The following is a 23,699-nucleotide window of genomic DNA, read 5'->3' on the forward strand; positions in this document are numbered from 1 at the left end:
ATTTTGAAGGGCAGGGCACACCTCTGAGTATGGAAATGTATGCTGCAGGCCAAGGCTGGACAAATACCCCCAACTCAGGAGGCACTGAGAGCAAAAGGGAAGGGGTATAGAGGAGGCACTGGGAGGCCAGAGGGGCACTGGGAAGGCACACACTGGGCAAACTTAAGCAGAACCTGCCCAGCCATTTCTTTCTAGAGCCCATATTTAGGGCTTTTGCCTGACTAGGGAGCCAAGCCCCTGCGTGCCCCTGACTTCTGAGAGAATATATGTTCTCTGAGGCCAAGCTAGACTAGGGCCTCATGCTTGGGGGCTCAATCTCTGGTTCCTAGTACTAGTTTCTCAAGACTTGCTTGCTGAGAAAGAAGAAGGAGAAAGAAAAAGCATATGTCATGCTTCCTGGTACTTATCAGTAATACAGTGGCATTGAGAAGGGGTTGGGAATGTGCCAGCCTGGTATTCTGGACCAGCAGAGAGGAGGAAATGAGGCACTGGAGAGGATGATCACTTGGATTCTTGGGCTCCCACACCTCTGTGGCACTAGCCATTGGGACCTCTCATTTTGCCCTATCATTCTGTTGCACTGACCATTTTGGGATAGTGGTCCCTGCAGCACCTGCATGTAACTGCTTTTTGAAAAATCAGGGGATGATTGATCAGTGGGTCCAGCATGTCTTTTGGTACTGAGGTTCACATCCCATTTACCTCCCGCATCCCTTCCTTCCAAGAAAGCACCATCCACTTGGCCATTGCTTGTTTTTTTCAAAAACACCATTTTAATAAGGAAACAACAGAAATAAAAGATTGTTCTCTGACTGGAGCCTGGACCCCATATAATACATTATATGTACAAAGTGGCCTGCAGCCAGCACCTGAACCTCTTTCTGGAGCTCTCCAGCCCCCGATATCATGCCAAATTCCTGGGTCCTTGGACCTCTGCTCCTCCCAAGAATATGCCTGTGCATTCCCCTTATCCCAAAACACTGTGGCCAGGAGGGAAGGCTGGTAAGTGGCTGAGGTTGGAGTGGGACTATTAGGATGGGAAAGAGGGTGTTTGTAACAGAAATTGACCTCAGAGGAAGGTCTTCCTCTCCTCAGGTTGTATGACTGCCCAGGGAGCAGTAGGGTGTCCTGCTTTGGTCTGGAGCATGTGTGCCCAGGGAAGCCCAACATGAACTTGGGGTAGGATCCTTGAACCATTTAGAATCCCTTAGAATTATAGCCTCCACTGGGAAGGGGCAGAAGCTTCAGAGAAGGACCAGAGATCACCCCGGCAGGCTGGTATGGGTACACCAGGACTGCCCAGAGGCCACCCTTGAGGGAGAAATTTTGTTCACTAGTAATTGGCCTGTGGGAAATGCACTGGCTCAACTCCTCCTGTTCACAAGTTAACCCTGCTGTAGGGTCCTGTATGCCAGAGATGGATGGTGGTCACGTGTAGAGAGGTGTGCCTACTCTGCCTATGGATTCTGGGCTGGAGGTCCAGGCATGAGGGAGGGTCAGGAGAATGCTCATTCTTGATATATATTCTGTAGCCGTGTCTGCCCATAGGCAGACGCCCTCTGACTTGTACCGAAGATGATAGGCCCTGATGGGCATTGCAGGCAGGGAAGGGAACAAGTTTTGAGGAATTGGTGGTGTCTCTTCCCAGATGGTCTGTACAGGAGATCGAGGGACCATAAGAAGCCAGGAGTCCTGCTGCTTGCTGTGATGCAGGGCTGAGCCAGCTTCCCCAGGATGCCCCCTCCTAGATGGAGACTTCATATTCTCTCATCTCCTGCAAAGGAAAGAGACTGCTGGGAGTTGGAAACTTGTATAAGTTTTGCCAGGCCATAATGCACTTTCCCAAGGAAAAGAGAAAGAGTGAGAGAGCTTGGCAGTATCTCAAGGGTACCTGCCCAAGGGAGCAGAGAATTGAGTCCTGAATAGGGTGTCAAGGCTGGTATAGGTACTTACTCCGGTCTCATAAGTCGGATTGTCAAATGCTGACTCCACGGTGATGCGGTCGTAGGAGCGGGGACGTGTCTGGGGTAGCTGCAGAGGGCTTTTCCCCTGAAGCCTGTGGGGGCAGCGAAGCCTGTGACTCAAGAGTACTGGGCAGAGCTAGGCCTAGCAGTCCCCAGGTATGCAGAGCAGGAAGGGAAGACAGACTCACCTGGAGAAGTAAAGGTACACACCGCCCACCAAGAGCACCATCACCACTAGTGGCAAGAAGATGGCTGCTGCAATGTGGGCAGCATCCAAGGTGCTAGAGGCAGCAGGCTCCTTGGCAACTGAAGGCAGAGGGTGGGATTTAGGTAGATTGCCCTGTCACCTGGGACCCATAACCTCTTAACCGTGTCCAGGGGCATCTGGCCACCAGCCCCCTCTTTGCCAGCCCACCTCACCTCAGGACATTCAGGCTCCTTCCAGTTTAATCTGATCTACTCTGGCCTGGCAGGGAAGGAGCTTTTTGCCCTGCTAGTCTCAGACTTCTCTTTCTTTGCCCTCCCTCCTTGGGGAACCTGAGAATTCTTATAGCTTGGAAGCTATGAGAACTAGAGGCAGGAAGACCACTTCCCTGGCCCTGAAGGGTAGGAGCTCACCATCCAGGCTGCGGCTGCTGTAGAACTCATCCAGAGAGGCTAGAACAAGAGGGGAGGACCAAGGACAGTGGATGAGCCCAATGGGCCAAACCACTGAGGCAGAGAGTATGGGTAGTGGACTGATCATGGGAAGGGTTTGTCCAAGGAGAGCCCAAACCAGACTTTGTCCTGGTGATGCCAGGTCAGAAGGATTTGGCAGAAACTGGGGCGAGATCAAGGGTAACATGAAGAGGGCCAGGGCAGAGGATTCTGACATTGGGCATCTTTGCCAGAGTAGCCCTATGGGCCAGCTAGGGATTCTTGGGGTGGGAGGGCCACTCACCAGTCCTACAGATGGGTGGGGAGTCACTCCAATGTGAGGGATGCCCGGGTACACACTTAATACTGGCCTGGCCCTTCAGTATGTAACCAGGAGCACATGAGAAGTGGACAGTGGCCCCTGCTGGGTGTAGCCGCTTCTCAGGACTTCGGGCACCATTCTCAGGAGCACTGATGCCATGGCATGGCTTGAGCTGTTCCACTGTAAAGCAGGCGGATCCCAGTTAGAGTGCCAGGCCCCTAGCCTCCAGGGGCAGTATCTTCTCTCTCCTTTCAGCAGCTTCCTTTCCTACCCATCTAACACTTACAGAGACATTTGGGGGAATGGTCACTCCACTTGGGGCTGCCAGCTTGGCGGTCATGGCAGGTGAGGATGGCGCTACCTGTCAGCACAAAACCCTGGTCGCAGATATATTGTACAGTAGCCCCCACAAGAAACTTGTTGCTGGATATGAGGCGTCGGCTGTGTTCCACGTCCCCAGGGTCATGGCAGGTAGTCACTATGGGGGGAAGAGGGGAACAGTGATGGAGCAAGTAGCCTTAGGAGAACTCGGCAAAAGCCAGTCCACCCAGGCTATGTTCGAGGCCTGCCAGCATCTTCATGCCATATGGCTCTATCCCTGTTTATCTGTGCCTACCAATTTGCTGATGTGTCCTCTCATTTGTTCCCCTCCCATCCATTGGGATCAGCAAGCACTGATTAGCCATTTACCAGAAATAGAGTACTTGGAGTACTTGACTGATAAGCCTATGGAAAGGTATTATCCCCATTTTACAGAAGAGCACACTGAGGCTATGAGAGGTGAAGGAACTTCAAAGATAACAGCTAATAACAGCTGAAGTCTGGTTCAGAATCCAGGAGAGAGGCTTGTAGGCTGTGGGCCTAGGAGCATGGGGAACAGGTACACTTACCCCTCTGACAGGAAGGCAGGTCCTCACTCCAAGTTAGGTCCCACTGGCACATGAGGACATTGGATCCCACCACCTGGTAGCCGGGGTAGCACTGGTAAGTGACCACAGTGCCATGTACCAGTTCAGGCTGTGATGGGCTCTTCCAGCCATTGGCAATCTCAGGCAGCTCTGGACAGGTGTCATTGCGGGGCACCTCTAGGGGTATAGGGACAGCAAAATGCAAGTCTGCAGCCAGGGCACCAAAGCAACTTTATGCCAGCCCACCAGGTCCTGAGGCCATTCAGTTTCCTGCCAGTTTACCCTGCCCTGGGCAGACTCAGTGATTCATTCCTCTCTGCTCAAGGGCCAGTCTTTGCCTGTCTCTGACACCCCTCTGTCTCCCAGCTTTCAGGGTTATCATCTAATTTTGGACCTTACTTCCAAAAGAACCTTGGCCAGTTCCTCTGTAAAGCTTGAGTCCAGAGAGATGGAGCCAGGTAGGAAAAATTGTCTCTTCTATAAAGATTGTCAGAAAGATAGAAACCAACACCTTTCTTTAGTTCCTGATTTTTGTTATGGAGTTCTTCCTGCTGCCTAACCCAAATCCCTCTTTATACAACAAAAGACTTGCTCTCTCTTACTGGGCCCTTAGAGAAGATGGAGAATGGCCAGCTTCCTTCAGGTGATACCTGAGACTTTTCTTGGTTTCCCTTTTCAGATTAGTGTACTCAGGCTCTTGGCTGTGCTTGTCTATCTGACTTTCAGTGGTTTGAGGTCTGCACTCTGGTATCGCCTCTCCCCAGGCAGCAGAGTGAAACAGGGGTAAGCTCACCGAAGAAATGGATGACAAAGCCTTGCTGGTAACCCAGCACTGAGGCCCCGGGATCTGACTGGAACTGGATGGTGACATCAGCCATGGAGGTAAAGAGCTTGAAGTGGCCACGGGGCCCTGAGTACTGGCCCAGGACCCGGGCTGTCAGGTCATCCCCATCATAGAAGGTAAGAACATCTCCTGGGCCAATGCGCAGCCTGTGGAGGAGGGCTGTCAGGGCAAGGTAGCCTGGGCACCTCAGGATGGGCTGGCAAGAAATGTCCCCAGTCCCCTTATGACCCCCATGCCTCAGGAGTTGGCTTGGCTTGGCCCCGTGGGCACTCACACTCGGATGTCCAGCATGATGCGCTTGTCTTCCTCCACATGCACACCCCAGATGCAGTCCTGTCCACGGCCATAGGGCTCTGGCCAGTTGGGGGAGAGCACCACACCGGCCGAGTCTGTGATCTCCCCACTGCATACAGCTGGAAGGCAGGGGAGGCCCGGGAGGCGCGTCCCCTCCGCGTTCCCCCCAGTGCCATGTCCTGGGGCTGCCACCTGCCCGCAGGAGTGCCTGTCCATTGTTGGGAGCCCCCATCTCCTCAAGGGGAAGCTTGAATTATACATTTCACATGGCTCCTGTAACCCCAATCTCTGCAGTTGGCCCTCTGGTACCCACCCTGCACCCTGTCCCTGACAGGCCCATCCACTGGTACCTACTGACCTCTGCAGGCTGGCTCTGTCTCATTCCACTGGGGATCGTGGGGGTCAACACATTCAATGATGATGGAGCCCTGCTCTAGGGTGTAGCCAGGGTCACAGCTGAACTCCACAGTGGTTCCCACAGGATAGGAGTGTGCACTGCTGCTGAAGTTGCCATATTTGACAAAGGGCTCATAGCAGTGACCCTGCTGGAAGGCTGTAAACCACAGAGCCCAGCCAAGGTCAGCCTCCACTGGGGCAAATAAAGGGGACAGCATCCTCCTGTTCCCATCTCCAGGGCCTTTCTCTTCAAGTACTCATGGACAAATTTATGTCCTGGGCTTGGTTCAGGGGACAAAGTTAGCCCACGGCATCCATCCCTATTATGCTCAGGGGGGCATCTTGATCACTTTGGCATTCCTAGTGCCAGGTTTTGTGCTTAGCACACAGTTGATACTCAATAAATGTGTGTATTAGTGTATGTGTATGTTTTAACGAAAGAATTCCTGAATGGCTCTAGAAGGTCTCTTTGCAGCTCCTTCCCTAAGGGTGGGAGCCTTCTCTGCTCTTCACACTCTGGAGAATTATTTCTCTTGGGCCAGAGGGCCTGGGTCCAGACAGAGGTCTCCAGCAAAGATAGGGTAGGAATCCTAGGCCAGAGGGTGGAGGGGCAGGGGCAGGAAGAGGAAGTCTAATGCCAGGTGGATGAGGACTAAATTGGAAGGGATGATGGAACGGGGCCACAGAGGGGAGGGTGTGAGAAAAGAAACCCTAGGCCCAGGACCCTCCTCCTAGCCACTCCTACCCCAATCAGGCCCAGCAGGCTCACCCTCATAACGCAGGGCCATGCCTGCAGCTGCCCCGCTGCTGTCAGTACTGAACTCCACAAAGAAGTGTCGGCCAGAGCTGAGCAGGCCCTCAATGGGCAGGTACTCCACCTCGTAGGAATCATACATGGGTGGGGCCTCCACGTTGTCCCCATTGCGGATGATGAGCCTGGGCCGGGAAAGTGGCGTCTGAGTGGCTGGTCTTTGACCCAGGTAGGGCATAGCCTGGGGCTTGGGGACTACCCCTCCAGCAGAGTATTGTTAGACCAGACCCACCCATCTCACTGGGACTGCCTCTCACCTGTCATCATCCTCTGCCAGGGAAACCTTCTCAAAGTGTAAGTGTAGCCGCTGGCCCTCAGGAGCCTCAAGCAGCCAGTGGCAGGTGAGATTGTTGCTGTAGTTGCCTGGGAAGCCCGGCGAGACAATGCGGCCAGTGGTGGCATTGTGGATCACCCCACCACAGGCAGCTGTAAGGAAGGAACCAAGGGATGTTGGGCTGGGCTGCTGTCTGGATCCCAGGTAGCCTCATTGCTCTGGGCCTTAACAGGCCCTCCCTCCCCATCCCAGCTCTGCACCCTCTGCGTGGGACAGCAGGGACCTCTGCCTCCCTGCCACCTTTGTCTTCATGATCCTGAAGGTCAATCCTATACCCCTTTTGCCCTGCAGCTCCAGGCAGCCTGGACCCCAGAATCGTACTTCCTCGCCTTGCACACCCCTGGGACTGTTCATGTGTAACTCTTTTGAACATAGCTGGATCCACTGCTGCCTGGCTGAGTGGCCCTGAGTAAGTTACTTCCCCTCTCTGCTGACTCCTCTGTGAGGCCCACCCTGATTCCCTCCAGGCTGACTTTATTAAAGTCTCTTACTCTGGACTCTTAACCTTTTTGAACACATTTGCTACCTCTACTTCATGCCACCTTCCTAATTTGTTTGCTCTGCCCTTTAACTGGGACCCCCTGGACCAGGGGCTAGGTCTTTTCAGGCCTGGCACAGAGTGGCTGTTTGGCATTTGTTGAATAAGATGAGTGAATGTAAAAAGCAGGTAGGACTAAATCAAGGATGATGGACATCTGGTGTACATGCTGTCCACCCAAAATTTTGTGCCCTTAGCAGACAATCCTGAGCCAGGACATGGATGCTTTCTGAAACAGCTCTGTAGGCCACTGTCATTCCTGGGCTGACTCCTCAGGGCCTTTCTAGCACTGATCCCTCTGACTGGGGGCTGTCCTCTCTTTCCAAGAATAAACTGAGCATTTCACCTACCCGGTCAATGAGGATTGTTGGGTTACTTGGCCACAAGCTCCTGGCAGTTAACTGTCCAGAGAATGGGCCTCAAACAAGAGGATCGTGGCTGGTCACGTAGCACTTTCTTCTGGACACAAAGCTCAGGACCCTCCCGGCTTTCAGAGACCAGGCTGTCATGATGGATTCACAGTATCTTTGTCTCCAATTGTTCAAGGCAATAGACTATTTTAGCCTAATAATGTTCCTGGGGGTGGGGATGAGTTTTTTCTCTGCAGAGAGGGCAGACTCTTCTGTCTGCTTGGTCTCAGAATGTAACTGCCCTTTAAATCTGATCATGCCCCATCCTTTGCTTAAAATTCTGCTGTGGCTCCCTATTACCCTCAGGACACAGTGCAAGCTTAAAATGGCATTCAAGGCCCTTTATGAATCTGGCTCTCTGCTCAGCCTCAACCACTTCTCCTCAGGCACACCTCACTCATTATGCCCTTACTCTGTTGTGCTCATTATTGCCTCTTTGCCTTTGCATGTGCTGTTCCAGGACTGCACTGGCTAATTTTCCTATAATCCTTCCATGCCATCTCCTCATGAAACTTCCTTGCCCTCTCTCTCATTTTGCATTTTGGATCACCTCTCCCTCCTTTAGATTCCTACAACACCCTCAGTTTATCCCTGCCACACTAAACTGTACTTGCTCAGCTTCTTGCCAATCTTCCCACTAGCAGAGAGCTCCTGGAGGGCAGAGTCCACGTCTGTCTTACTCATCTCTGGTTGTACCTGGCACCCAGGAAGGGCTTATAGAATGAAATAAGATTCATAAACCTAGGCTCTCTCTCCCACCTCAAAATAAATGTTCCATCTTTCTTCTAGTAATTCTCTCTCCATCAGCAGCCCGCCCAAACCTCAGGGCCAGAACCTAGTCTTCTTTATTTTTTCCCCTTTCCATCCTCAGTGCTCCTGGAACATCTCCCTTCATCTCCGTTCCCAAGGCTACTAAGTTCAGTTTCTCTTGTTTTGCTGGTCTCCCAGAATCCCCTTCACCAAACCAGCCTCCAGACGACGACTTGGCTGGCTCCAAAACCTTCAGCAGCTCCCCAGTGCCTTACCTTAACATTTAGGGCTTTCCTACTGCCCATTTCGTAAGTCTCAGGCTTCAGCCAAATCTTGCTATCTGTAGTGTCCCTAAATAACCCTACACCTTCCTGCCACTGTGCCACTGGCCATGTTCTCATCACTGGGAACCTTTGGGGCCACCTCCTCTAGGAAGCCCCCTAAGTGCTCAGCTAAGTGACTGCTTCCTCTCCCCCCAGGACACTTTATTTCTTCTCTATGGTACTTTTTACTTGCTCTGGAAGTAGATGATCTATGTGCTTTCTTCTCTCCTTTTCTGAAACAGTGGGCTCTTTGAGGGCAGAGCCCCTGTTTAATTTGGTTCTGTATTCAGTGTCTTCATATAGTAGATGCTCAATAAGTACAGGTTAGATGCATACCATTAAAGTGTGTGACCATTTTCTGGTTTCCTTATAGAAGGCAATATTCAGTGACGGTTTCAGATAGCTCCAGAGAACTCTCCCCTGAGTCCTCTCCCTTGCGGCCACTCACCAATACAGACAGGCTCCGGGAAATCCCAGAAGGGCTGGGTGGCATTGAGACAAGTAAGGAGCCTGGCTCCTTTCAACTGGTAGCCAGTAGCACAGTGGAAATGGGCGCTGCCTCCTGGGTGGAGGCTGGTGACAGTCACAACTCCATAAGCTGGGTGTCGGGGAAAGTGACAGCTCAGGAGATAGGCTGTGGGGAAAGAGAGAAGGTAATAATGGAGTAGGTGGTGCTGAGCCATAGCCAGGGGAAAAAGGGCCCGTTTTTTCCTCTACTTCCATGAGGTATCATTTGGGACCAGGGAAAGCACAAGAAGTTCCAGAAAAAACTCCAGTCACCTTCCTTCCATAGATGATGGCAATGATATTTCCAGCAATCTGGGTTGGTTAGTGGAACAAGAACAGAGCTGAAAGTTACGAGACTTGGGTCCTGGTCCAATCTGTGACATTTTGTGCAGGTTACTTAGTCTTTTTGTGTCTTAGTTACCTCATTTGTTAAATGACACCCAAAATGCCAGCCTACTTACACATCTGTGAGAACAAATGGGATTGTATTTTATTTAACTTGGTATCCCTGGCACCCTGCTGATAGTATATCTTCAAGAAATGTTTGAATGACGAGTAGATGTGAAAGCACTCGAAATAGTGAAAAGCTTATGCTTATGTAAGATGTTGGTATTATTTTTCCTATAGGGAGCACATGAATTGCAGCAGAAAGATTTAAAGTCAGATGGTAAAAGTTTCCCCAGTATTCATTGAGAAATGCTAGAAATTTGGAGCCATGGCTGTGGATGTCATTTAAAAACAGGATGGGGGCAAGGGTGGGCAGGCTGGGCAGGAGTCTTCAGGAAAACTTGGGGAGGGACAAGTTGCCTTGGGAGACCTGGTAGCTTTTGGAACTGTCATACCAAGTATAACCAAGTGGTGGCAGCAAATCCTACAAAACAACCTAGCAAATCCCATGTTGAGGCCAAGCTGGGGTGGTTGCTAAAAATGGGGTTCAGAGTGCTTGGTCAGAAAGATGGAAGAAGTCTGGAGTGGGGGCAAGAAGAGAGGCTGAGAGAAGACTTGGGTTACGGGGCCTGCGAGCCTTTGGATATAGGAGGGATGGGGACTGTCTGGACTGAGATGAAACACTTCTGGGTCTTCAGGTGGCCAAACCTGCCCTTACTGATGGCACAGGTGGACGAGAAGAGAGGTAGGAGCTCTACTAGCCTTTATGTGACTTTGTGTGACTAGGAAGTGGGGCTGCCTCTAGACACACCAGGAGCCTCAGAAACAAGTTTTGTGACTTTCACCTGTCCTGGCCTTAGCTACTGTTTGTGAAATGGGGAGAATGACTCTTACTCTTCCCTGTTTCACAGGGTTCTTGAGAGAGTGACAAATGAGAGGCTAATTGTGACTGACAGGCAGATTAGGGCAGTGTTTAGGAAGTGGGCTCTGGTGTCAAACTGCCTAGGTTTGAATACATGCTCCCCTACTTGCTGTGCAACCTTGGGCAAGTTACCTAACTTCTCTGTCCTTCAGTTTCTTTGTTTACCCGCTCATTGTAAGTATGCGTACAGTGTTATACAGGCTAAATGAGAGGACAGATGTGCGGTGCCTGGCACAGAACAAATACTTAACACACCAGCCTACTCTTATTGTTTATAATCTTGATTAATGATAGTACCTCACATTGGCATGCACCTTCCAGCTTCTAAAATGCCTTCACACTCATATTGATGTCTACAACATGCTTGGGAGGAAGGAAGGTAAGGTAGGGGTTATTAGCTATTCTTAGGTGAGGAAAACAGGTTGAGAGAAAGACTGAGGGACTTGCTCTCACCATATAGCAAATTGGTGGTAGAGTGGGCACTTGACACTTCTGACTCTAGAGCCCATTTGCTTTCCATCCCCCCTCTGCTTCTATAGATGAAGTGCCAACGTGGGCTCAGTCAGAGAAACCCAAGAGTAATAGCCAAGTTGCCCTGTGGGTTGTTCAGAGCAGCCAGTCACAATGACCTGGGGGGGGGGGGGATGGTGAGCCAGGATGGCGAAGAGAATGTGGGGCACTAAATCCAAAGTGGAGGGATGGTGAGAGTCTGACACCCAGGGAGGCATCGGCCAGAGGCCATATGTTATATGCTCAGCAATATTACTTACATCTTTTCCTTTAAGTTCTCACACAACTCTGGGAAAAGAGGTCCCCCATTTCACAGATGAGAAAATTGGGCTGGGATAGGGTGAGGGCAAGTGATAAAGTTCCCAGCTTCCATAGTGGGTGAAGTGCCTTTTCCTGGGGTGAATGTTCTCCTGTTGCCGTGACGACCATTCCTGGGGAACCTGCACCACTGCAATCTGTCAAGTTATATTTTCACTGGCATCTGTTTCTGAGGCCAAGTCCTGTGGCAGGAATGCTCAGGATGGAGGAGGGGGATGCCTTGCAGGGTCCTCTGCCTCCCCTCCCAGGCTGAGGCTGTGAGAGGGGAGTTGGAACCTGACCCTACAGACTAGGCTTTTGTGGGGCTCATCGTCGTGACACATAGCAACAGCCTAGGTAGCCCTGGCAGGGGTGTGGTTATAGGCCCCTCATCTCCCCCTCTGGCACCCTCTTTCTCCAGCCCATGGAGATGTGCATGTGGGCACAGGTTTCTCCTGTTCCCTTCTCTAGATCAGGGCTAATTACAGCTTATAATTAGGGGAATTACACTCATTAAGGAAAGAGCTGATCATTGACAAAAAAGTAGGCTGAGGAGGGAGGGTTTCTGTGGACTGAAAGGAGGCAGGACTGGGCTGTCTCTCCCAGCCTGTCCTTGGGGTCTGCTCCCCCTTGCTGGGCCTCCAACTCTCTGCCTTTCAGCCACCTTTGTCTGGCCCAGTAGAGAGGAGGTTCAGGGTTTTGTGCAAAGGAATTTGCTGCAAGAGAAGGTTACTGTGGCGTGAAATTGTGCCCACCGCCAGGGAAGATTGATGAGCTATTAGGGAGGCTGGCCGAGGCTGCCCAGACGCTCACCCTTGCCTCAGCTGGCCCCTTGTCACTGCCAAGGCCCTGTCCCAGCCCCTGCCTGCTGCTGGGCTCCCTGGTACCAGTGGCAGAACTGTTCCCTCCAGTTTGGGTGGAGCGGCCAGGAGGAGGCCAGTGTGCTTTTGCTGGGGTTCTAAGCATTCAGGGTCTCCAAAGGAGTGCCTACCCTCCCTCCTAGCTGCCTCTCCACTCCCACTCCTCTCCAACCACCGCAGGGCTGGGGAAGTAGTCCATGACAATGAAGGACAATCCTGTAATTGTTTACACCAATTATTTCTCTATTAGCATTTCCCAATCTGAACTGGGTTAACCAGTGGCAGTGCTACAAGGCAATCAAGATGATTATGTGCCCCACAGGGTGGGGGGTTGGGATGGAGGGGTAGAAAAATGGGGGGCGGGGAGAGCAGCAGAGCTGCAATCCCAGGCACTCTTTCCTTCCCTTATGCATCTGCCAGTCATTTAATACTAGTTTCCTTGATGGAGCATGTGCCAAGCACTTGACGTGTGCCATTTTGTTTAACCCTTATTTTGACTTTGTGGGGTAGGTGTTGTGGTCTCAGTTTATAGCAGAGTAAAAAGAGGGTCAGAGTGATCAAATGACCTGTCCAATGTCAGCAACCAGTGAGGAAGATTCATTTTCTGAATCTGTGATTTTTCCAGAGCATCACGCTACTCTTCTCTTTCCAGAGGTGTTCTAAGTAGTTGACTGCAGCATAGTTGGGCGAGGCAGTTCATAAAGGCCAGGCTAGTAGCTAAGGACCTCCAGATGGGCTTTGTCAAGCCTTTTTGACCTTTACCCTCTTGCATTTGGGGAGAGGGCTTCTATTTTTATTGCCTGTGTAAGTGCCTCCCCTTAAGATCCTAAACTCATTGAAGACAAGGACCTTGGCAGGTTCATCTTGATATTGCCAATGTCCAGCACAGACCTGGCAAAGAACAGGTGCCTAGGAAAAGAATGAAGGAGTGGCAGTAGACACCTGTGGAGGGGGCTACCTGGTCGGTCCCTCTTCAAGACCAGCTGTCTGCAGGGTGGGTAAGTGGTGGAGGGAAGGCGCTGGAGATGTCAGATGTGTTAAACCTACTTCTAGTTATACAGAGCTTCACTGGGCCCCTAATTTGTATGTTACTAACCCTTTCCTATACTCCCCTCCCTCCCACGAGAGTGTAATAGCACCAGAGACCTCCAGGAAGGCAGCCATTCAGGGCTGGCTCCTGCCTCAGCTGCCCAGGCCTACCTTGATAGTGGAAATGAAAGGTGCCAGGCCCGGCAGGTGGTGGGAGGCTTTGGAACCTCAGGGCTGCTTGATGGGTGGGGCTACGGATGACCTGGCCCCGCAGCAGGAAAGACTGGTTGGCCAGGGGCAGTGGGTCCGGCCCTCCCAGGCCCTCCACAGTCACCATCTCCCCCTCAAAGAGGCTGATGTTCTGGACCTGCCGATGCAGTAAAGAAAGCAAAGTGGAGTGCAGTCAGTGGAGAGCAGTAAAAGACTCCTGCAAGACCCGGGCATGGCCAACTCTGCTGCCTCCTGGCCCTTTGGATACCAGAGCCCCCAGGCCCTGAGCTAGGTACTTCAGTGCAGGAGGAGCTCAGATTGCCTTCCCAGCAACTCTTTGAGATGGAACCTGAAGCTCAGAGACATAAAGGACATTATTCAAGATCAAAGAGATTATTAGCAGAACTGGGATATGTAAACAGGTTCCTCTGTCTCCACAGCTTTTCAGCTGCACTGGCTGCTTCCTGTCCCTTCTCCTCCCTGGGCTAAGTTTTCTCATCTGTAAGTGGGGGGATGGGGTAGGTATACTGACCTATATGGTGTCTGAGGGCCTGGCCAACAATGTGGGATATTAAGCATCAGTCCCCTCTGCCCAGCTGCCCCTGGACATCACCTGTTGGATGACTTATACGGACCTCATACCCTGCCTGCTTCATACTGAATCAACTTCCCCAAACCTGAAGTTCTCTGGTTCCCCATCTCAGGGAATGATCAATCTTACCATCCATTGGAGTGCCGGAGTCAAAAGCTGACTTCTCTTCTTCCTCATACCCCACATCTAGTCAGTCATTCAATCCTGTCAATTGGGCCTCAGTTCCATTCATTGCCCTCCATCCCCACTGTCACTTTCCCTGGTTCATCTAAATCACTGCAGCCTCCTGGCTGGCTCCCCGGTCCATAGGGCTTAATCCACTCCTTGCCACATATCAATATTCTCTGAACCACAGCCAGATAATTGTGCTCATCAAGGTTGCTGATTTAACCTGTTGCTGATCATGTTATTTCCTTGTTTAATCTTCCAGCAGCTCCTCATGGAGCTCATGGACCCTGTATGATCTAAGCTCCTTCCTGTGGTCCTGAAGGGCTTGCCCAATCAAGCCACTGCCGACTACTCAGCTTGGCCTTACGCCATGCCCAGCCATGCTCCTTTTCTCTTGCTCTTCTCTGGGCCTCTTTCATGTTCCCTCTCCTTGTGAACCAGAAGCATCAGCATCACTTGGGAGCTTGTTAGAAATGCAGAATCTCAGCCCCCTACCCCCTCAACCTACGAAATTATGATCAGTATCTTAATAAGATATTGTACTGACTCAGAATAGCTCATCTATGTGGTCTCCAAGGTCCTTATCATGTTACTCCTAGACTGGGCCTCTAAGGATTAACCACCTGGACTGGTTAAATGGCATCCAGTGAGTTACCAAATCCTTCCCAGTCTTACTGCTAACATCTTTCCAATTGGCTCCTTTTACCTATCCCTTTTTCATAGTCTTGGCTCTCATTGCTCCTGCCCATTGTTTCTCATCTAGAGAATGGCCTTCTGACCATCTCTGTCTCACTCTTCCTGTCCCCAACTCATCTCTGGGTCTCTGGTTGCCTCGTATTGGATTATGTCTTCCCTCAGCCAAATCCTGCAGGTGACTTGATTGCCCAGAAGAAAAGGTCCAATCTTATCAGTTTAGAGTAGCCCCAGTGGCTTTGCCAACCTCATTTACCTGCTCTGCAGCCACAGGCCACCCCTCACTTCTACCCCTCTGGGCATTTGCAGATGTGGGACCCAGCACAGAGAATGCCTTCCCTTCTTTTTTTTTTTTTTTTTTTTTAACATGGGCAGGCACCGGGAAACAAACCCGGGTCCTCTGGCATGGCAGGCGAGCATAAGCTTGCCTGCTGAGCCACCATGGCCCGCCCATGCCTTCCCTTTTTTCTCTACCATTGAAGCTTGTCATCCTTTTAGATCTCAGGGCAACCATCCTCTTCCTCCCAAGCCAGGCCAGTCAATCCCTCTGTGTCAGGCTCTCCCCAACTGTATTCTACCCATTTGTTATTAAAACTTGGATGGCATTTTGGGTTATGGCACCCTCTTCACTGTCTTAATAAAGACGTGGAGAGCGTGAGTGAGTGGACTGCTGGAGGTTTGTTCCTCACCAGTTTCCTGTGAGCTGAGAAGCACAGAGCATGCTGAGTCTGGCCAGGTGCAGGGGGATAGCCCCCTGTGAGGCTCTGGACCCCTCAGACTGTGGGTTCTGGGGATGGATGTGCCTATGAGGACTCCAGAGGGGGCAGCTGGGTAGGGAGGGGTCCCTACTCGTGCCTGAGAAATAAGACCTGGTGGGTCTTAGGGGGAAAAGAGAAGGCTCACAGCAGGTACTAGGGGCAGAAGCACCTTCTCTCCTCTCCACCCGAACATGTTGGGGTGGAGGCTGCCTGATCATCTGCTGGGGATATTCCTAAGGAAATTCCTGTAGCAGGCGGAGGCTGGATGAGGTCCCTTCAAACTTGGAGATTCTGTGATTCTAGAGTTGGGAAAACAAGACTCACGCACGTGGAATCTCTAATTACTGAGAGATGCCAGACAGCATGTAATTCTGCCTTAAGTGGCACTGAATGTGTGCGGTAGAAATCCTCGAGGGAGAGCTGAGGGGTTTGAGGCTCAGGGAAAATGCATGGAGCAGGTGGGGTCTGAAAGTGCCTTGAAGGGGGCTGAGGCATGGGGTAGGGAGGATGTCCGCTGCAGGGAAAGGACAAAATCAAGGAAAGGCAAGGAGGTAGAATTTTACTTGGTAGTTTCTTTCTAGCTCTCTGTATACACCCTCTTGACCTCTCACTTCCAGTGCTGGGATCAGAGAGCTGCAGGGTGACAGCGACTGTAATTACCATTCACAGGGCCCCAGATGTGTCAAGCCTTGCACTAGGTGCCTTTTGCAGATGTTTTCACCCTAGAAATTCTATCAGGTAACTGGTACAATCATCACAAGTAAACAGAAGCTCAGAGAGGCTAAGTAACTTGCAGACATAAGTAGCAGGGTCTTGCCTTGCAGGAAGGAAAGGCAGCTCCCTTTGTTTCCTAACCTCTTAGGGGGTGTCACTTTCAGAAGCAGAATTCTAGACATCTTTATTCCCAGGTGCAGGGTTGGGAAAAGTGTGGAATGGAGTGGGCCAGAGTCACTCAGGGCTCCTGTTCTCAGTCAGGAGCTGTCCAGGCAGTTCTGGTCCCCCAGGTTACAAGTACCCACTTGCAGGTCTGCTGTGGTGGCTGGAATATAATTTGTCACTTGTCTGAGGTCTGGGCTTGACAGGGGCCAGTCAAGCCGAGTGTCAGACAAGGGGGTGATGAAGTCTTGATGCAATTTGCAGGTGTCTAAAAAGCTTGGGAGCCAGATTGAAATGTCAGCTCTGGTTATGAGGACTGTCTTCCCACACCCTGAGCCAATGTCAGGAGGGGACCTGGGGGAGAGGGGCAGATAGGGGGAACACAGCAGCAGAGGGACCTGAAGATAATTCCCACCGGACCCCAGGCTATCTAATACTGTCCTGCTTCCAGCAGACTATGGGGTCATTTCAAAAAAAGGAACTGTAGCCAACTTGGGTAGACGGCTCCTTCTTGGAAGGGAGATGGGGAGGTTGTAGGTTGCCCTCTGCCACCCATGGCACGTGAGCCTCTGCTACCCGCGGCACAGAGATGTTGGCCACAGCCCCTACTACATATTAGACTCTCTTGGTCAGCACCCACCCACATGTATATGCTGGCACAGGCCCACTTGCAAGCACATAGCCTGGCACGTGCATGCCCTCATTGACATGCACTCCCTCATGCCCACAGTGGTATAGCCACAATTTTCCCCACAAGGTCTATAACAGTTTTCAAAGCTCTTTCATGCCCATTATCCTCTCAGATCTCACAAAACCCCAATAAGGGAAGCAGGGCAGTCTGCATTTTCCTCCACTATATGGATAAGGGAAACTTGCAATCAGAGAAGTTGAGAGATCCTCCTTTGGATCACAAAGTAAGTCCAGGGCAGAACCAGCACTCCTGCTCCAATGCTGTCTTCATGCACAGATCCTGGGTCCTACCCCAGGACTGGGAGGGTTCCAGGTGGGGCTGGGCTGAGGAAGAGAGCCTGGGATGGAGCCCAGACAATCACTTGTCCCTGCCCAGAACTCCTTCTCTGGACTTGCCCCATGCCCCATTTATGCCCACCTCATGAGCCAGTGGGAGGATAGGGTTTCTGAGTTCTGGAATCACATCTCAGCTCTGTCAGTGACTAGCAGAGAGGCCTTGGGCAAGTCACATGACCTCTCTGAGCCCCAGTTTCATTTGTGAAATAGGAATAACCATATCCCTCTCAAGGTGTTGTAAGGATTAAGATCCTACCTGTAACGACTCAGCACACATCCTGGTAGCCAGAAGGGGCACTGCATTAATATCCTCTTTCCCTTTCTTAAGCAAACCTGGGCCCCACCCTGATAAAACCTTAGCATTTGTCACAAGGGCAGTTGGCTGTGGGTCCAACTCACCCCAAAGTCTGCCAGGGCTCTGCCTGGAAGGCACTTTCTGGGAGTCATTTTCTCCCTGGGCTAGGTTCTACAGGGCCTGAGATATCACTGCTCAATCTAGCCTGTGAGGGAGCTTTCTGGACCCAAAAAAGGAGCCACACACATAGGAACAGCCTGTGAGGGGCTTTGTGCATCATCAGGTTCAATTTCCTCCTTTTACAGAGAGGGAACTTGAAGCCCAAAGAAGGCCAGGGGTTTAGCCTTGTCACCAGGAGATGGGCTACAAGGCCAGAACTAGAACCCTAGGCCTGCATGACTTCGGAGGTTGTCCAGAAACCCCACTCCATCAACCCACCACCCTACATTGGTCCTGACCCACCTTAAAGCTGCAGGGTGTTTTGGCTATCAAACCGACATCTGGCCTAGCATGGGAGAGCTCTGTGCCATTGGGGCCACCTGAAGTGCGAGGGTAGGGACTGTGGGCAGCTGTGCCTAGGCTCCAGATGGTACAGAGAGCAGCCAAGCCAAGGTGGAGGCTGGCAGTGGAAGGCCTTGGGAATGCCAAAATCAGCGAGAGGCAGGCACCAGGCCCAGAAAGCCTAAAGCCCTCAAGGGGTATCTGGTCGCCTAGGGAGGGGGTAGGATCCACATGGGCCATGGGACTTGTGCCCACTCATCCTGAAGGTGCTATCTCTGGATCTTTCAGGAAAAGGCCTACCCTGTGGTTGACCCTTGGCCAAAGTAAACGAGGCTTTTCAATCTTAGAGGGCTTGACCTGGCCTCCTCCCTGTGGCTGTTCAACCCCTTGGTCTCCGAGGACGCAAACAGCTACAGCACCAAGAAGGGAGGTGGAAGGGAGGGGATGAAGGATGCTGTGAGGGGCTATTGCCCAAGCCATGGGGAGCTGGACTTTTTAGGGATTCTGGCACTCTGATGCCACTCTTCACAAACATGGAATTAGAAGGGCTTTGCCCAGTACCCCAGACTTCAGCAGGGGTTGCATTCCCAAGGCAGGTGTCCAAAATGGTGTCAGGCTGACCTGCTCAGGGGTATGATTTACAGGTCATTAAAGCAGTCCTCTCCTTTCATGGCTCTTCTTGTCCTCCTTTCCCAGACTTCATCACTTCCACCTTCCCTGAGCTGTGAATCCATGGAGGGGTAGGCAGGGGGTTATCCATGATGGGGAGAAGCCATAGATGACTTCTCTCCTCAAGCCTTAAGCAGTGCTGGGCAACCTTCTAGGCCTCCAGAGCCTCATCCACCCTATTCCAGTGTCCTGTATGGCCTGTCCCAACTGCCAGCCCCAGCCAGAATGTCACTATTCTCAGGCCTAGCTTCTGGCAAGAGTGCAATCCAGAAGCCTGTAAGCTCCTGTACAATTAAGTCATGTCCCGCAAACAGCCAACACAGCCTTCAAGGGCCCAGGCTTGGCTGCTGTCTCCTTACCCTTCAGGCCTCAGAGTAGGTACCATCCCCTCTAAGAGGCCTGACCCCCAGGCCGATGGGGCCTGCTCTGCCCTGAGTGCCCACAGATCCGTATTCTTCTCACCACCTCACCCCACCCCCCAGCAAGACTGAGACATCTATGGTCATTTATGATTATTGTCTCCTTCACTGGCAAGTAAGTGAAGGTCTTTCTCCAGCACAGGACCTGGCTCACAGTAAGTGCTGAATTCATGTGTGCGGAACAAAAAATATTAGTGAATGACTTAATAGCCTACCTGGGCAATTCCCTTTTCTTGCCTAGGCCTCTGTTTTGTTTTGGTTTTTTAACTGTCAAATGGGTATTTGCCTATAGTGTCAATAATTCTTCAGGTCTCATGGCCTGTGTGGTGTGGCCAGGAAGCCTAGGTGGGGTGGAGGTTGCAGAAGCAGCCTAAGTCCTGCTTCAATCCTGGCTGATTCTCTCTTGCTTCTTCTCCAACTCTGGTGCTGACCCAGATCTAGCCACTCTGTCCTCCATGCTCCCCTCCTCCCATGGCCTCTGACTCTTAATTCAGGCCATCAGGGCTGACAGGGTCCCCAAGGACCCTGCCCCGTGATCCTGAGGTGGAGGGTAGGGCAAGCATCCACCTGCCATGTTTCCAACAATCCAGGGCTGTGGCAGGTCTTCATTTCAAGGTTGCCTGGTAACGGCTTTTGCATTCTGATGAAAAAATGTGGCAGCACCAGACAATAGACCTAGGGCTTTCAGGGGTAGACATCTAGGGTGGGCCTGGACCAGGGCAGAGACAGGCAGAGCCAGCACTTTGCCCTGTTGGGGGTGGCTACCTGGGCTAGACCCAGCCTGGCCCTGTGGGCTTCAGTGGGGCTGGTAGCTTAGGGGCTGGCAGGGAGTCAACCCAGGCCTGCAGGGGGGCACCCAGCATGGCAGCTGCCCCCTCTCACCCACCGCTTCCCCACACCTGCAGCAGCTCATGCCTTTCACCCGGTGAGCCATAGCTGGTGCCACCTCTCATTAGGTGATGATTTTACATTAATTACTCTAATTAAGCGGTGCTGAGTGCTAATGGCTTAGGAGGGGGGTGGTGGCTGTTCCTAATTACCCTCCCAGTCAGCCCAGAGTGAGGGGCACAGGGCTTGGCAGAACAGGAGCAAACGGTTGCAGAAAGAATGGGAGGGGCCCACAGGGGTGAGGGAGGGCTGGAGCAGGCCTGAGATGGCCCCCTTCCATAGGGCCTGGCTCAGAGACCTTCAGAACTGCTGGGTGTGATATCCTCAGAGGGGAGGACTGGAGCTACTGCCTCAGACAGGTGTAGATGGCTCCAGGGCAAGACCCAGGGGAATGGGATGGATGGGCAGCAGGTCGGGGACATGGGGACGTGGCAACTCTGCCCTGCTCTCTGGACTCCTCTACCCCCTTTCCTGTGACCCCTTGGTCACCTGCCTGATTGTCTCAACTGGGCTTAATGTATCTTTCTTTCCCAGCCCCATTCAGTCTCTAAGATCCAAATCAAATGTCACCTTCCTTCTCTCCTTCCCTCCTTCCTCGCTCCCTCCTTCCCTTCCTTTGTCCATTCATTCAATCAGAGCATAGAGGACCCATCCTGGACCCTGTCTTCAAAGCACCACTCAAGGAGCTCACTGTCTAAATGGGGAGGTGTACAGCTATAAGCAGACTGATAAAAGGCATGGAATAAGAGCTAGGATGGGGGATGCCCCAGCTTTGGGGATCAGGAGAAAATTCCCAGGGAAGTGATGCTGGGAGTGAGTCCTAAGGGAAGGGATGGTGAGAGTACTATTACAGGTAGAGAGAACAGCGTGTGCAATTGGGGCTTGTGGTGAACTGGCCTGCCCATGCTGTTAGCTGCAAGCTATTCAGTATATTGGAGAGTGGAGAACAAGGGAGGAGTGGCTAGAGGTGAACCTGGGGTAATGGGTGGGGCCCAGTGGACCTGGCCTTGATTTAGAGGTTTGAGGAGGAGGATCAACTTCATTTGAGAAAAATGACTCCAGGGAAGGTAGAGGAGTGATAGTTGGGGATGGGGGTGGTGGTGAAGTTAGAGATGAGGGGGGTAGCGGTTGACCAGTGAGGGAGTCATTGCAGTTCTCTGATGATACTGGACCACGTAGTGGCTTTGGGAATGGAAACAGGGAGGCAGACAGAACCAAGAGCGTTGGGGACAAGTTGATGGGACTGGATAGAGAGGGATATAGGGATAGAGAAGGGCCAAGGTGGCCCTCGTTGTACAGTTCCAGGGGCACCATCCACATCATACCATGGTGGCCCTGCTCCAGGTTTCTGACTGGTTGGGAGTGGGATGGTGAGCAGGTTTGGAAGATTAAGGAGGAAGAGGTGGGTTTGGGGCATGTCAAGGTCAAGGAGCCTTTGGGACATCCATGAAGACCTTTAGGCCTTGGGATTAACAGAGAGGCTGAGCTGGAGTTAGGGGTGTGAGAGTCGCCAGCAGAAAGATGCCGCCATAGAACTGGTGAGATTGTCCAGGGAGGCTGGGGCTGAGGGCAGGGTGCCAATGCCACCCTATCCCATGTTCACAGTTGCCAGTGGGTCTGACTCCCCCACTAGACTGTCACCCCCATCATAGTGCAGTAATATCTGTCATCCCCACCTTTTTTTTTTTTTAACATTTGTTCCCCCTATTATTTATTTTTATTCCATATGTTCTACTCGTTTGTTGACAAGGTAGCTAAAAGGAGCATGAGACAAGGTTTTCACAATCATACAGTCACATTGTGAAACCTATGTCATGATACAATCATCTTCAAGAAACATGGCTACTGGAACACAGCTCTTCATTTTCAGACAGTTCCCTGCAGCCTCTCCATTACATCTTGAATAACAAGGTGATATTTACTTAATGCATAAGAATAACCTCCAGTATAACCTCTTGACTCTGGAATCTCTCAGCCATTGCATCCCCACCTTTTGTATCTCAGTGGCTATCACAGGGACTGGCCCAGAGCAGCTGCTTGGGATTTTTGCTGAAAGCATGAATGAGTGAATAAATGAACGAACGATTCGTTCCGTGGCTCTATTAGGCCCCTCTAGGCAGCCCTGCCTTCTCTCCACTCAACCACTTAGATTAAGACAGGGTTTGTAGTCCCCTATCCCCTGCTCATCCAAGGCTAGAGCCACCTCCCACGCTGTCCTAAACCCCTAACGGGACACCTAGGGGAGTAGGGTGTGTACCACCTGCCCCTCCCTTCCACAGCCCCTCTAAGCTTAGGGCTGAATGGGAGCAGTGGCCCTCTCCATTCTCTAGTGAACCTACAGAATCTCACCATGTTTCAGGTACATCTACCAACCCTGGCCCTAGACCCCCTGTCCAACTGATGACTGATGCCCCTGAGCGTCCTCACTTCCCCACGAGCTGGTGCCCTCCTGACAAAGATAGTGTACTAGTTCCAACTTTGCTGGATCCTGTTCGTTCCACTTACCTTGATTTCCACACCGTAGCCAGGGTAGACGGAAATGTAATAGAAACAGTCCAGGCCAACATCAGGAGATGAGCTGGAGGTTGTGGGGGAGTCCAGAAAGCCCTCTGGGCCTGAGAAATTCCAGCTACAAGGGCCTGGGAGGCAGGAGAAGACAAGTCTAAATAAAGTGGTTCCAAGTAAGGCTGATTCGTATGTGTGTGCTGAAATCCACCTCTTGGGACACCTTTTCCTGTGTTTAAAGAAGGGGACTACCTTTTATTGGGCATCTACTATGTGCACTCTGATCTCAACTCTCACAATAGCTCTATGACATAGGTCTTATCTCCATTTTATAGATGAGGTTAAATAAAATTATAGAAAGGTTAAAGAAAATTCCTAGAGGCATGTTATAGTTGGAAGAATCAGGATTCAAACCAGGGTCTCTCTACTTCCTATCCACATGCCTCCTGCAGGCTGGTGCTTGATGCCAAAGGGCAGGATAAGCTGGCATGGTGTCAGTGACAGAGGACAGTAGGAGCCCCACAGGTCCCCCCTCCATGCCTTTTCCAGTTGTGGAAGCCCAGCAAGTAACTGACCTGGTGGCTGGACTGTGGTGATGGTAGTGGTGATGATTGTGGTGGTTGTGGTGGGCTCCTCGTCATCCCCTGAAGCTGGGGAGGTGGCAGTGGTCCCCTCTATTCCAAGCCCTGTGGTCTGGGATGTGACCTCTGGAACCCATGGCCTGCCCCTGTCACCAGGACCCTCTTGAGTTGGAGTCCATGCCCTGCTAGGAGGTGTCAGACTGGGCCTCTCTCTGGGGCTTGGGGTGGGCACTGCCAGACTGGGTCCTGGGGGTAAGGGGGCTGTAATATGAAGCACAGGGAGCTCTGATTCCAGGCTCCAAGGACCCTCTCTGGATTGCGGCTGAGTAGGTGCTGCAGCCATGGCTGGAGTGGGGCTGGTGAAGACAGGGCGGCTGTCCTGGTTGGTCAGGCGGGGGAGGGGGCTTGGGGTGAAGGGCCCAGGTGGGTCAGGCTGGAAGGGCAGTGCTGGCTTGAGCTCCTCCTCGCTCCTCTCC

At 51.9% G+C, this 23,699-nt stretch overlaps 1 protein-coding gene across 1 annotated transcript; it reads right to left on the reverse strand.

Annotated features, from left to right (window-relative positions):
• Window positions 1-1,744: 1,744 nt before the first annotated feature.
• On the reverse strand, window positions 1,745-23,581 carry SEZ6 (seizure related 6 homolog). Its single transcript, XM_077163276.1, has 16 exons — window positions 23,218-23,581; window positions 22,643-22,776; window positions 13,214-13,409; window positions 8,979-9,164; window positions 6,433-6,601; window positions 6,134-6,300; window positions 5,327-5,521; window positions 4,949-5,087; window positions 4,624-4,820; window positions 3,813-4,007; window positions 3,209-3,400; window positions 2,905-3,102; window positions 2,583-2,621; window positions 2,153-2,270; window positions 1,954-2,056; window positions 1,745-1,774 (listed from the first exon to the last, which is right to left on the reverse strand). Exons 1-16 carry the CDS (start codon window positions 23,564-23,566, stop codon window positions 1,745-1,747), a joined length of 2,607 nt encoding a protein of 868 aa, XP_077019391.1. The 5' UTR covers window positions 23,567-23,581.
• Window positions 23,582-23,699: the final 118 nt, after the last annotated feature.

The sequence above is a fragment of the Tamandua tetradactyla genome, chromosome 6, assembly GCF_023851605.1.
Source record: "Tamandua tetradactyla isolate mTamTet1 chromosome 6, mTamTet1.pri, whole genome shotgun sequence".
Lineage (NCBI taxonomy): Eukaryota > Metazoa > Chordata > Mammalia > Pilosa > Myrmecophagidae > Tamandua > Tamandua tetradactyla.